The 15,041-nt window shown below is 44.3% G+C and overlaps 1 protein-coding gene across 1 annotated transcript in view; it reads left to right on the top strand.

The window, feature by feature from the left end:
• The first annotated feature begins 1,566 nt into the window (after positions 1 to 1,566).
• The window catches only part of LOC138527268 (galectin-1-like), an 80,353-nt gene continuing 66,878 nt past the window's right edge, over positions 1,567 to 15,041 (top strand). The window contains exons 1-3 of the mRNA XM_069638363.1: positions 1,567 to 1,633; positions 5,545 to 5,568; positions 10,570 to 10,591. Of these exons, the coding sequence (XP_069494464.1) occupies positions 5,567 to 5,568; positions 10,570 to 10,591 (24 nt within the window). The 5' untranslated portion in view covers positions 1,567 to 1,633; positions 5,545 to 5,566. The remainder of the gene's footprint in view (positions 1,634 to 5,544; positions 5,569 to 10,569; positions 10,592 to 15,041) is intronic.

Below are 15,041 nucleotides of genomic sequence, written 5' to 3'. Positions count from 1 at the left end.
GGTGCTCATGATGTCATTCTTATTTGACAGCCAGCAGTTCACAGAGATTCAATTCACATAAATCATATTGAAATCTTCACAGATTTCTATTTTTGTTCCTGTGCATTTCAGTCTTACAGTCCTAGCTCTCCGTTTTTCTTTTGAGTAGGACATATAACTGCTCCTGAGGTGCCCTTTAAATGATTCCCACAAACTACACCTGATCGACACTTTTTGCATTAATCTCTCACAAGTATCTGATTTCGTTGGCTATCAACAGAGAGCAGGGTAGTTTTGAGTGTACAGATTGTGTTCCTTAGCAGAGCATCAGTGTGAAGCAGATTTATTAGTTGGTTCTGGGATACTAAAAAATCTTTTATCCTAGAAAATGTGTCCTATGCATCAGAGTACAAAAGTTTAATCTCTGCTCGTGGGATTATTTTAACTCCATACATCCTCCAGCACTGGGTTCTTCATTGTTTTCAAGGACCTCCTTGCCATTGAACTGCGGCATGGGCCACTGGCAGTCTCCTCAAGAACTGGATCAAGGCACAGATCATAGCTATCGCACTGAGGTCTAGAGGCATGGAAGGCCAAGCATGAACTGCCAGCTCGAGCCTAGGTACGATGATGTTTCTCTTCTTTTTTCTGGTTTATGGCGTTTCTGTTGCATGTTTTGGTATTATTCTGTATACTATTTGTGTATATGTTTGTGCTAGCATCCGTATGCCTACGGGCCTGCATTTAGGCACTTTACAAATACATTTCTTTTAAAAATGTTAGCTATTTGCACCGCAGGGCTCTGTCCCGGGTGCCAATATTTTAAATGGTTTTTATTGGCAGCAAACAGGCTGCACACATTTTAAGTGCCCAATCTCTCACAAAAAGAGATGGCCGCCACCATAGAAAATAGAAAGGGGCTAAGTCCCTTTTCTGTTTTGATTGCAGCATCCTGGCGCAGACAATGGGAAAGTGCTTAGCAGCCGCAGTCAGCCTGCAGGTAAGTTAAAGGATCAAAAGGGGGTTTGGGGATGAGATGTGCACAAAGGGGGCAGGGAAGGGACGTGTGGGATGGACTGGGGGCAAGGTCCAGAGACACCAGAAAAAAATATGGAGGCTGGTGGAATGCTGGTGGTCCCTAGCAGTTGCCTCTAGTGTTTCCAGCCACCTGATTGGTTGAGCTCCCTTCCCCGGTGGGAACGGTGATTGGGGAGCATTAGTATTCTCGCTCTAGACCAGCCTAAGTTCTTGACATACTTGCTATAATTGAGGAATATAAATTAACAGAATCTAATAACGAAGCAATTCACTATTGGGCTTAGTTCAGGTGTATTTATTTTTTAAAAGGTTCTATGGGGTTAAAACATGATTCCTGTGTGAGTTTATATTCTTTAAACATTAAAATGCTATCTGGGAAAATATGACAACGCTTGCCCTAGGGCAGGTCTTTATCTGCTTCTCATAATTAATTATAAAATGCAAACTTTAGTCTGAGTTTTGCTGAGCAAAGCATTTGGCAAACAAAAGCAGGAGGTGGGAGGCGGGACTGCTGGTTGAGGGCTTTAAAAGAGTGAGTTCTGGGAACGACAGACCACCTTTTCAGCAGAGCACCACTCGCTAGCAGAACAAATCAGAGACCGCACGACCTGCTTGGGTAATTATTCTATTTCTGACTAGGAAATATTAAAACTACTGAAATCTTGAAATTTTTATTTAATTTGTAAATGTTTCTGTGGGCTGTACTATTTGCTTAAGAAACATAACTCCATTTGCTAAAATGTAAGTGTAGAAAGCTATTGTTTATGAAATAAATCATATATCGCACCATGCTTAATATTTGTCGATTTATAGAGCACATCAGGGCTTTTTTAAGGGTGTTTCACCTTGCTGGAGAAAGAGCAGAGATTGCAGCTAGAAGTAGCAAAGGTTACAGCTGTGCTGGGCTTCCAGCGAGAGGAGGAGTGGGGGGAGGGACTAGGGGGGAGGGAGCCAGGAACAGATCCTTTTACTCAGGTTTGTAAAATGTATTTTGAAGACAATGAACATTTATTTTCTGATATTTTATCCTTGACTTTTACATGTATGTCTCTTTTTAACAGAATAACAAAATAACTCAGCTAATTTATTTAAGAAAAAAAACTTTTGCTAATCACTGCATCTTTTGTCTAGGGGCTCATTTTCAATGGCGAGAACATATATGTCCATACAACTGCACTAGTGCAAACATCCTCTTCCAGCCATGGCATCTCTATTTAAATTAAATTATAATATTACAATGGCCACACAATAGTGCACTGTTGCCCTCCAAATGTTATTGCAATATTTTAATTTAAACAGATGTATATGTCAAGAATTTACGGTTCGAAAGCTGGTCGTGTTGTGCTGCAGAAAACCTGAAGTTCATTTGCACTGTCAGAACCTAGCACTCTAAAGATGCACAGAGACCAATGCACACAGGTTTGCACTGTGGACCACTCAGCTTTGCACCATCTACATTAAACCTGATTTTAAAAGTTCTCCACCGGAGGAAAGCTGCAGATGCCTGAAGAATCCCAGAGACGCTTCAGTGTAAACACGATTAGCAAAGATTTGCTCAAGTGCGTCTCAGAGATTCTCCAGTCACCGCCAGATCTACTCCAGGTTTAGTCTTTGACAATCAAGTATAAAGTGGTAGGAGCAAGTATGCCATTTAGCAGGAGCAAATATGCCATGTAGCAGGAGCAAATATGCCATGTAGCAGGAGCAAGTATGCCATGTAGGAGCAAGAATGCCATGTAGCAAGAGCAAGTATGCCATGTAGCAGGACCAATAATGCCATGTAGCAGGACCAAGTATGCCATGCTCAGGTCATCATTCCCGGTTTTGTTCCAGTGCAATTAGTGTGCATTAGGCCCGCACCCGTTTTTGCATGATTGCACGCTTGCTTGTATTGAGTTAAGAAAACTTAAAAAATAAAAAAAGCCCACAGCTGTTTAAAGAAATGTTCTAGTTTTGTTTTAAGAGAAACACTTTTGTAAGTGCTAAATGCAGTTGTTCCAGTATCTGACAGATGGAGGAGGATTTTTTAAATCTTATGATTTTGAAGAAGATCCATTTTTGAGGAAATGGACACAGGTCATCCTTTAACAAAGGGCAGCACTGGCAGGGTGATTGATGGTCGGCATTGATTTTGGCAAACCTCTCCCTCGGGCGCTTTGGGCCTCTGAATGTCCCCCAATATTTAACCTTTGCTAAATTTCTTCTCAGCAAGAGCGGTAAAAGGTGCATTAAGGAGCCCAGGTTAAATCATTCATAAGTAGTTCATTACAGCAAGAGGTCTCCAGCATTTGGGCTGCCACAGGACTACATGCTTGGTAACAACTAGCAAGTAAGTGGTTCCTAGTGTTGGGGGCGAGTGGCATTACAATATCTCACTAGTGGATCGGGACAGAGGGTGAACCCCAATCGTCCAGCCCATGCTGCATGAATACCAGAAGGAGGCGTGCTCCAGAGCTGTCCACCTCAGAAGGCCAGGTCCTCCTGACACCTGCAGCCCAGCACTACTTTGCCACTACACACAGAACCATTCTGTTAGTACAAAGGTGGGAGAAGTAGGGAGGCTTCTGGCGTGGAGCCCAGAGGCCTTTTGGAAAGCCACAACGGCACATTTTACTTAGTCCAGAACATATAATGATGGATGTGTGTAAGTTTTAATGCACTTACTCAGTTGCAGTAGGTATTCTTTGATGGCAAACATTAAATTCTCATGGGAATATAATGGGATATAAGGAGGTGGAATATCATACTGGATCAGTGGTTACAGTTTTAAATATTGCAATGGCATAGTGGGCACAGAGAAGGGAAATAGATGATGTTCAAGCAATTTCTCCCAGGTTCCATTCATTAGAAATCATTACTTTGACATTTGCAGAAGATTGTTTAGGTTCAAAAATGATAATGTTTGCAAATAATTTTAGCTTATGAAAAGGGTAACAGATACAAAAGAAACTCTCAATTTTATCAGTTTTGCATGTGTTCAACGCAGAGGTGTTGCCAGGGGGTGGCTGAGGGGGCTATAGCCCCTGGTCTTTTGCGTGTAGCCCCGGATAGAAGCTCAGGGGTTACAACCAAAAGGCTAGCCAGCCCGAGTCCCAACAGTCCCGACATTAGCATAGCCCCGGATCTTTAGCAGACCTAGCAGCAGGTTCAACGTGCAATTGCCCTAATCAGTTGTTCAAATATTATACATTTTTGCAAGAGTTTAAAGAAACACACAGTAACGCTACTGCACAATTGGGTGTGCTTGTTCCCTTAAGGTGATCATCAGCATGCCAAGCTGTCAAACCTGTTTCAGTCACATTTTTCTAGCTGGTCTTCAACAGGTGAAATAAAAATGTCGATTTCTATCACACTCAGTCCCATGGCATTACAGCAGGATTATGAGTGGTGATATGGCAGTGTAAGTCCCTTTCTTAGAGTCCGTAGGACTACATGAGGTGTTTTGGCAGATTTACCATAAACATCAGTGGGGCCCAGTATTTGTACTTCCGAACCTCTGGAATAACTAACAGTGTAAAAACACAACTCCTATGTGAGAGTAATAAAAAAAATAATAATACACTCCTAACTTTTTCATACATCCACAGCTTCTCCTACAAAGCTCTGCACACCAAAATGTGTTTAGTATTTCATTCAAACCTTCGCACACAACTGCATTCACTTAATTCAATTAAATAAAAAAATTAAAACAGTTACATGAATACAACACACTCATAAAAAATAAAACCGTAGAGTGGGGGCTAGTAGGTGAGGCAATGCTGTACTCACGCCCAGTTAACACACTTTTTCTGGGCTCTTAGAATTCACCCATTGTAGATACTGAGGCTTGAGGCACACAGCACGTAAACAGTTTTTCAAGTGAAACATCAGTGTCTCATCACAATTCTGAAGTACGGTTTCCCTCCTGCGAACACAATCCGACACCACAGACACTAGTGCGGTGCTCATGCGCCCCCCTTCAAAGACATTGGTTACTTGATTGCCACGTTATACAATGTCCAGTTTAAAATGGCCAGCCCAGAAAAAGTGTGCCAATTGGGCATGAGTACAGCATTGCCTCACCTACCTTATCAAAGAGGTGGCGCGTGGGGGATCTTCTCACTCCAAGCCTCGGCACGTCCAACACACTTAGAATGACTTGTGCAAAACTGAACAGTGTTGGATGGGAGGTTTTGAATGCAGTGAGTGCCTAACGCTTTATGTCCCACAGCCTCTAAGGGTGAAGTCTGTGTTTCACACTTCAAGAAATGCACCTTTTCAGATCAACATGCCATGGTTTATGGCTCCAAAGTATATTCATCTGGAGGTGCAAGTGGAATTATTAATTTACTTTAGAACTATGAAATATTCATTACATGTGCATTTCTAAACATTCATCTATTAAATAGAAGTGTAAAATCTGCGCTGGTTGCATAAAGTACATGTCGGTTTTGGGAGTATGGAAATGTAGAGCAGCACTTTAGATGGGGAACAATTAGCACATTGCTATGGATAGATAATGAATGCATGTTTGCTTTTATCTGCCAGGTGCTCCTGCCTTCTTATCACAATGTAAGTACAATTTACATACAAACCTTTTGTTTCATGGATGCATTTACTATTTTAAGAAATACAAATATTTGTATTCTACACACACACAAAACTCTCTCTCACTGGGCTGGGGGGCATGGTAGGAAGAAGGGGGCACATGCCCTCCACAATATGGCAAATAGTACATGTACAAAAACAAGGTGGACGTTGATGAGAACCCTATATTCTCAGGGGGGGAGGGGCGCTTCCCCACGGGAAGGAGGGCTTCACAGTCAAGCAATCCGACATCTCACCAAGGTGGTAAAGGCCTGAGAGGGGTAGGTGCTGTAGCAGGGGCAGGGAGGGAATAGATGCAGTAGCGAGGAGGGATAGGTGCAGTAGCAGGGGCAGGGAGGGAATAGATGCAGTAGCGAGGAGGTTAAGTGAAGTAGCAGGGGGGATGGGTGCAGTAACAGGGGCAGGGAGGGAATAGATGCAGTAGCGAGGGGGGATAGGTGCAGTAGCAGGGGGGATAGGTGCAGTAGCAGGGGCAGGGAGGGAATAGATGCAGTAGCGAGGAGGTTAGGTGAAGTAGCAGGGGGGATGGGTGCAGTAGCGGGAGGGGGGGATAGGTGCAGTAGCGAGGGGGGATAGGTGCAGTAGCAGGGGGGATAGGTGCAGTAGCAGGGAGGGAATAGATGCAGGAGCGAGGAGGTTAGGTGAAGTAGCAGGGGGGATGGGTGCAGTAACAGGGGCAGGGAGGGAATAGATGCAGTAGCGAGGGGGGATAGGTGCAGTAGCAGGGGGGATAGGTGCAGTAGCAGGGGCAGGGAGGGAATAGATGCAGGAGGGTGGAGGTTAGGTGAAGTAGCAGGGGGATAGGTGCAGGGGCAGGGAGGGAATAGATGCAGTAGCGAGGGGGGATAGGTGCAGTAGCAGGGGCAGGGAGGGAATAGATGCAGTAGCGAGGAGGTTAGGTGAAGTAGCAGGGGGATAGGTGCAGTAACAGGGGCAGGGAGGGAATAGATGCAGTAGCGAGTGCTTAGAGTGGATGTACAGACTATAAGAAAGTGTCTCAATGCCTGCTCAAGCTATAGCTTGCGTTGCTCTGGATTGCGTGTTCGAAGCTTTTATCCTGCACCCCTCTCTCTGCGGTGCAATACATTGCAAAGAGGACATTTAGTTATGCAGTGCCCACAATATAAATGAACTCCCTGACTCGCTCTTTTGCAAACACTGAAAATCCGTATGATACTGTATAATATTTATTAATAAAATCCAGGGAAATGAGAGCCGCTGTGACTTCACCTACCGAGATTTTAAAAACCGTAGTAATTCCTATCATAATTTGTGTCATTTCACATCATGGAGCGTCAATGATGCGTGTTAGAAATAATATGGTGTGCTGTGTGCTTCATGAAAAGGACCCCGCCAGGTGGTCCTGCATCACTGTTTTGCTGTAACCTCCATCTTGTAAATCACTATTGTGATGGGACCCTCTCCTCCACTTCCTTCATCCCCTAAGTGTTCCTCGGGGTATTCACCTCAGGCAGACAGGGGTCTAAAGTGGGGGTGCCCACCTCAGCATGCATCCCGCCTCTGCTGTCTGATAATGTTGAAATATCTGCATGCTGATAGGTTTTGGGGGCCAGAGCATGAATGCCTACAGACGTACGCTGGACTTGGCAGTTCTGAGGCAGGGAAGTTAAGGGTAACTACTTCTTTTGGTACCAAAGTGAGTGCAACAAGACCTGCCTTCCTGTGAGCTGTGCTGGAGACCCTGGGATTAAGAATAATGTGGTTGAGAGGGGGAGAAGAAGCTGTTGTGGGCGGCTTGCCTGTTACTTCCCTTTCATTGTTCTTTTCTTCTTCAGTCTTTTTCCACACATAATTTATACGACCCCCATGAGTGTAGTTTCTGGTGGGTTCCACCACTTTTGGTTCCTTGAATTCTTCAATCCCCCCTCAGTCAACACAGAACCACAATGACAGAAACAGCAATTGGCCAATGATTACAACATTTACGATGGTTACCAATTCTACTCGGGTATATCAACGAGGATCCACCAGAAAGGCGAAGGAGATTGAGGCAGCAGTGGAGAAGATGCACGGGCGAATGTAGAGTCGCAACAGTCTGGTGAAAGAACTATCAAACTGTCCTAAAATGAGAGTATTATCCAAAAAAAACTCAAGATTCAAGGTGAAGGAAGCTTGGGAAATAGATTACCCAGCATCTGGAAAGCACAGCAGTGGGCATACCTATATTGAAAAAAGTGATTGGAAATTTACAAAGTTTCAACCAAGCTCAGCATGAAATGAAGGGTCCCCATGTACAAGCACAACGATAGCAGAATTAGATGATTTAGAGAGCAAAGTGGAAATAATCCGGTCTCAGGGAGTCAAAACCCTAAAATGTGATGGCCCGGCTAAATATGTTCACTGAAGTCACTTTAAGAACGATGCACTATGCACTTGAAAAAGACAAACAGGAGGCTAAGTATCTGAAGGAAATATTAGAATAGAAAAACAGGAATGATCCAGTGGCATATAACCCACATCAGATCTCCTGCGTGATCACATAATTAACATCACTTATAACTTTTTAGGCGGATCCTAGGAGCTAAGGTGGATTGTACTGAGCAAAATATAACTAAGTGAAATATGAATACTTAGTGAGTATTAAAAGTATTACAGGGAATTCAAGATCATTTCCAAAACTCCATTTACCATAAACCATTGATTTGGGCCCCATTGCTGATCAATTCAGATTATTTGCCTGATGCAGAAAAAGGCACGGAAACCCCAGCTCCAGTAGAAACCCCTGCTCCAGTGGGATTTCTGTGTGTGTAAGCAATCCAGGGGGGCAATCTTGGGAATCTCCTAAACTAAGCTTTGGCCATGGAGGAGGATGCAGTTGGGTACTCTCTGCCAGATTCTCCAGCACAATCATGAAGAGGCTGACAGCAGCACAGAGAAACTCAGCATAATATTGACAAAAAAGCGTGCAACCACTCCAGATAATAGTTAATGTTATTTTATTTCATACTTTTTATTTATTTGTATAGCGCCTCCGCCAAAGAGTTGAACAGAAGAATATATATTTTAAAAAAACAGTACAATCAAAATGAGTAATACATTCCAAACATATGAACAGTCAAACAGTATAATCAGTTATTTGTGAGAGCAAGTAAGAGATGTGTTTTTAGATTGGTTTGAAAGATATGCAGAGAAGAGTTTGAACAGACAGAGGTGGAGAGTTGGGGGCAAGCAAGGCGAAGGAGTGGAAACGGGACGATGCGCAGGGCGGCTTGAGGACAGAAAGTAGGAGGTGGTTCTGAGAGCACAAGACACGGGTGGGGGAGCAGTGAGCGATTAGTGAGGAAAAATAGAGGGGAGCAAGGCCATGGACACAATAGTGAACAATAGAAAGGAGACAAGACTCAAAGGGAAGGCAGGATTTAGAAAGCAAAGAGGATGAAATAGAGTAACAAGGAGGGAGAGAGAAGAGAACATGAATGGATTAATTACATACAGAGCGAAGAGGGGCGAGAGGAGAGGCAGGAAGAGCAAGAAAAGGGCAAAGCAATAGTCGATGTGAGAGAAGACCAGGCAGGAAAGAAGCATCGTAGAGGCATGAAAAGAAAGACAAGGACGGGCACTGCAAACATTAAAAAGAGCACAGCGGCAAGAGCGAGCAGTGGAAGAAATACAGCTGGAAAAAGAAAGAGGGGCAAAGATGACACCTAGGCTGCAAGCTGAAAGGGGGAACAAGAGAGGCAGGAGGGGGAAAAGAAAGCGAGGCAGGAGGAAAAGGGGGAAGAATCAAAGTAGCAGGAAAGAAAAGGACCTCAGATATTCAGGAATAGAGGTATTGAAAATGGGACGATATCTAGGCTTGAACCGCAGGCAAGCAGTTAGACACAGTAGAGTGGGATGTGTCCGAAAAAGAGGAGAAAGAGAAAACGATTTAGAGATGAAAAGAGAGCTGAGCATATGAGATAAGCGTAGCGAGTGGGATTGTGTAAATGGAGAATGACGAGCAATGATAGACCCTTGATGGACCCCATAAAGAGGGGTACAGGGAGGAGAGGTTTGGCCCAGCGAGTAAGAACGATTAGAAATATATGAGTGAACCCACCTAAGAACAGACACAGAAAAAAACAATGGAGGAGTAGAAAGAAGAAGTAGATGGTTGACAGTGTCAAAAGCTACACAAAGGCCAAGAAGAATAGAAATAGAAGAGAGGATTGTGTGTCGGGCATATGATGGCATAAGTGTCCTCTGTTGTAGTGATTGTCCTGCTAATACGTTTTCACTTTATTATGAAGCTTTTAACACATGAGAACTTCCCCTGAAAAGAGTGGATCCTACCCTCACATAATTGTGTCATTTGAAGTCATGAATGACAAGGTGCCACAGTTCTTCTCTGTGATTGGCTCATAGTATTTTCAGAGCATTGACAGATTTAGAAACTTTAACACAATCCGAACCTGCAAAATGTTCGGGGTCCAGGTGAGCACAAACTGCGCTAGCTGGTGTAAATCAGTACAAAGATACACTTCACAAACAGAGTCAATGCTGACAGATAAAAAAATGGACATTAATGATATAAAGTGAAATGATTACAGCATGAATATTGTTCCCGGTTCAAAGAGATCCACCAATCCAGTGTGCCCCACAGTACCCCAATTAATTGCCGGAAAAACACTTTTTGTACTGTTCAGTGAACAGCAGGGCAATGCTGCCTTTGGAAAAGATATGTTTCTAGAGGTAAGCAACGGAAGCAGAAATAGGACTACAATCATTTCAAGTAGAGACTTTTCAAAGTTGCACCATGTGGTCTCAGCTGCCAGTGGTATTTATAGTGGCGCAAGAAGCTACTATGTGCCTGCTACTGTACATATTGCTTCATGTACACTGCATGTATGTGAGGTCTGGTCAACATACGTTTTAGTAATTTACTTTTTAATATTTTAAAGTAATGCTCTTCGTGGACAATATTTCACAACATAACCTTTTTGTTTTAATTTATTTTGGTTTTAGGTGCAGCGCCGAAGGTGTATTTGTAAGTTTACATTTATGTATATTGTTCCATGTATGTTCCTTGATTTGTTAAAAAAATAAATCCAATGGACCCCTGAGCATCATTGGATTCTTTGCTTCTTATAAACATTCCTTTTTTTTGCAATTAGAATGTGATGTTTAGGCCAATCTGCTAGAAGTTGGAGTGGGCCTGCCATGTCACATTCAGTGCTTGTGCATTGAAGAGGTTGTGCTTCAATACCAAGTACACGTGTGTTCAGTAAGAATAAAACCAAGACAAAGCATGTTGCACTATAACGCAACAGGCGTATTTTTAAAGCACACTTCACCTGCATGGGGCCTCTTGGCGCTCATAAGGCATGTTTATTTTTACCCAACTTAATGGTATTCATTTTACTGACTTCGGAAGGATGAAGGGTTGAATGGACCTGCCTGGTTTGGAACCTGTGACCATGAGGTAAAACACTGGTGTGAGTAGTGGATGCTTTAGTTCTTTGAGCCACATTCCCATCACACATAGAGAGGGATTCAAATACTTGGGAAAACACCTCGGCCTGAGGCGCTACGGTCGGTGGTTGTCCATATGTTCTTCATAAAGGCCCTTATAGAGAGAACATGCGAGAAATCCAAAGGGCTCGAATCCCAAGGCAAGGATGGACAGAATCACAGAAATGTGAAAGTAGAGCAAGGGCAGCACAACATAAGTTTGCTCACATGTTTTTATTTACCGTGGTACAAAACATTATGCACTTAAAGACCTGGCCAGATCTGGAGCTTACCCTGCAGATCCCACCTTCCACATTAGCCACTATTCTCTTAGGCGTACATTACTCAAGCAGCACGAATTGCCCAACATGGATGTGTTCATGTCTTTGCACCATTGTAAACTAAATAGGGCAGACAATCAAAACTTTTTGGGGCTAGCACATCTATTTTGACCAAAGGAAAGGTGCGCCCCAATCCACAAAGGGCAATTGAATGTGTGCATCTCGGGTGTGCACATTCAGATGCCATTGCTCATTCCCTTTGCACTTTTGTGCAAATAGGACAGTGTTTCTGCGCATGTCAATTCATATGTCAAGCTCATCAATGGAATGCACTTTGAAATCCAGCAAAAACCAAAGACGTCCACTGCACCTGTTTGGACTAGGCACATGGGCAGGCCCAATATAGGAGATGCTCCTTTCTGAACCTTTCATGCATTTTCTTCGAAGTGTGAGAGCAGTGGTCTGCGCTACTCCTCTTTCACCTGCATTTCCATCTTTCGAAACGGAATGCCTCTGCCTCAAGGCCAGCAAAACAGAGATTCTCCCTATTGTGTCCCCTGCACCATACTTCTTCCCATACTTCTTCCCATTTCTCCTTTCTTCCACCTCGACAGGGCGCTAGGCTTCTGCGCATGTGGGGTAATATTGCCTGCGTGATATACCCTTAGAACATCGCAGCCATTCCCCCCTAACTTCCCTTTGTCTGTCCATGTCTCTATCGTCTCCCCACACTGTGTCTCTATCTGGATTTACATCTCTGGAGCGATGAGAGGCTCTCTCCTCTACGTCATCCTCACTCCCCAATGAATCGTTGTCTGACCCAGTGGTCCCGTCAGCATTGTCACTGTCCTCTTCAACTCCAAGCCTCTTTAATATTACATCTCCCTGCTGCTTTCCTCCTGCTTGGCTGATAGTTCTGCGTTCCCCTCTCATTGAGTACTCGGTTTCCTTTCTATCCACCCATGCGGTAGCCCTGCTATTTATCCCGCTTCTTTCTGGTTCACTCCTCCCTTGTGTCTCCTTGTCCTCGCCATCATTTAAATGTGCTAAATCCATCTTGATTTCTGCCACCCTCAAAGAGTGTCCCTCGTCTTCACTGCCCCACCGTTCCCTGAGGAGTCCAACTTCCAACTTACTTTTGTTCTTGTTCATTTGCGCTTCCTTTTGGCTATATCCTCAACATTTACTTTGTATATTTATACCATCCACCGAGGGACCAGAGGCTTATGGGCACAAGCTCTCTCTGTCTTCTCTTTTCCCTTTCATTTGCTCTTCCTTTCTCTCTATGTGCCCTTACTCTCTCTTCCCTTTGTTCTCTCTCCCATCTTTCTACTTCTTCCGCGTCTTTGTTACCCGTGATTTCTCTGCACACGCACATTAAATCTCATGCGCTCTTCCCATCCAGTTTAAGCAATATCTGTCTGCCTGCCCATTCATTCGGGACTATTGCCTCTTGCCCCTCATTAACTCCCTCTTACTCCAGGTCATTCTTCGTCAACCTTGCCTAGATCTCGCTAAGCTCCTCGCATTCTCTGCCAGCATTCTGCACTCGCTTGGTCACCTGTCCTGCCTTTCTTTGCCCCTCATCCTTACTATACTCTGGAGGTGCATCCTGCTGCTGCTTTTAATTCCCCTGTGGGGTATAATCCCTGACTTTCCACTGCTGTTCCTTCACCCTCCATTGAGGAGGAGGAGGGAGAGCCAAGGGTGATTTACCTCCCACCTCTCGCTGGCTCAGCATCCATTGTCGCCTCGCCATGTCCTCTTCCTCGCCCTGAAACATTTTCCACAACTCCAATATGGCCATTCCCTTGCTTAACCTTGTAAGCTGTATGTAAGTAAGTCTGTAATTGTTGCTGCACACATTTGGAAAAGCTCCTCTCCTTAGGCCAGTGCTTTGCCAATTTTCCTTCTATACCGCAAATCCATTCCGTGCTATACTTACAGATTTTGTCCTTTTATCGCGGGAGGGACTTGCACATATGCTGTAGGGGTGTTACCTGGATACATTTGTCAATACTTACTTGACTGCAAATCGGTATGTCAACACCTCCACTTTATTCAGTTTTTCACCTCGATACCACGTAACCAGTACCACTAAAGACCATTAAATCACCACTGTAACCTCAGCCTCTCTGGTTTAAAACCATTTCCACAGGTGTGCTCCACGCACCGCCCTTCTGCAGCCCTCGGCCCCAAAGGCTCACCTAACAACCCTGCTCATGCACTTTTCATGCTCCGCCCCAAAGGCGTGGCCACTGCTTCGAACTTCAACTGTAGTTTTTATCCACCTAAAGCTGCGCACCTACAGTTTTTATCCACCTAAAGCTGCGCACCTCCAGTGCACCTGAAGTCCTACACAACAACCTTGTTGGTGACATCACCTCTACAAAGAAGAAGAAATCATCATCCCCTGCCCCTTTTAATCTGTCTGCCTATACAGTCCCTGAACACAATGCTAAACCTGAAAGAACATAAATAACATATACAAGGCTACTTCCCTGCCAAACCAACAGGGAATACTAATAATTCATGTGATCCTGTACCTATAGCGTCGCCTTATAGATAAAACATCTCTGTGAGACTTAACCACGAGAGCACCTTCCGTGACACAAGTCAGCTTCGTCTGCTAACCCCTATACACAGGAATACCATCATCCATGACTCAAGCTACAACGCTCAACCCACAGGAAATCTGATATTTACATATCTTTTGTCATCCATAACCTTAAGTCAATCGTTCAAAGCGACTGCCAAAACCGATTACCCCAAGACTGAATGTTCCCTAACTAAGAACAAAAATTCAACAACAACACTCCCCGCTAGACCAAAATCCCAACACAACCATGAAGTGAAGCCTTTGAAAACCCTCCCCTTTTTGACACATAGCTGAGTCTATAATTACACGCTGTGATCCGCTGATGTTGCTTGGACAGCGACTCTCTCCCAACCTGCCGCTCTGCCTTTACAGTCTGCTGGGCGTCGAATGGAAAGTGGATGGAATTTCTCCAAGGTGCTTCCTGGTGGACCTCTTCACGGTGTGCACCTGCCTTGTGTCTCTCGATTTCTGTGGGTCATTTCACAGCCCTCCAGGCCTGCCACTCAGACGTAGCGACCATCCTCTACTGCCAGCTTTTAAGGACTGGCATGTGGGGAACTCACAGTACTTTTTCAGGTAAATAGCTGAGACACTTGGGCCCATTAAAGACTCCCCACTGCAAGAACAGAAGACTCAGCAATAAGGCAAAATCTGCTGTCTTTATTATCCAAGAACAGACAGGGATTACACAGGAAAAGCAATGCTACAGCATTCTCAGCTTCTGAGCTTGTGTCACATGGTTTTGTATATGTGTGACATCACAGAATCAGTTCCCCTCCCAAAACCTAAGAGATACTGCTGTTGGTACATTTGGGCTACATATATATGTATTCTATAAGGGTTACCACACTAATTGGCAAGCCGTGTCAGGTGGCTCCATAAAAAAATGTTGCGGACTACACTGTTGCAGAGTCGCAGGAAGACCATTGGCCCATGCTATATTTTATACCATCTCATGAAGAGAGACTCTGCATAGGCTAAAGCGGGTGCCTGGCAACCTGTCTGGTCACAGAGCTCAGTGTACCTTTTCAAGGTGATGGGAAGGAACATGGAGGGCTGCATGTTCCATATTGTTGTCACTGTTGAGCACCTAGCCTGAGAGAGTG

This window comes from Ambystoma mexicanum, chromosome 14 (genome assembly GCF_040938575.1).
Source record: "Ambystoma mexicanum isolate Mex_15411 chromosome 14, UKY_AmexF1_1, whole genome shotgun sequence".
NCBI lineage: Eukaryota > Metazoa > Chordata > Amphibia > Caudata > Ambystomatidae > Ambystoma > Ambystoma mexicanum.
The sequence above is the reverse complement of the archived record's forward strand: the minus strand, read 5'-3'. Positions and strand labels throughout refer to the sequence as shown.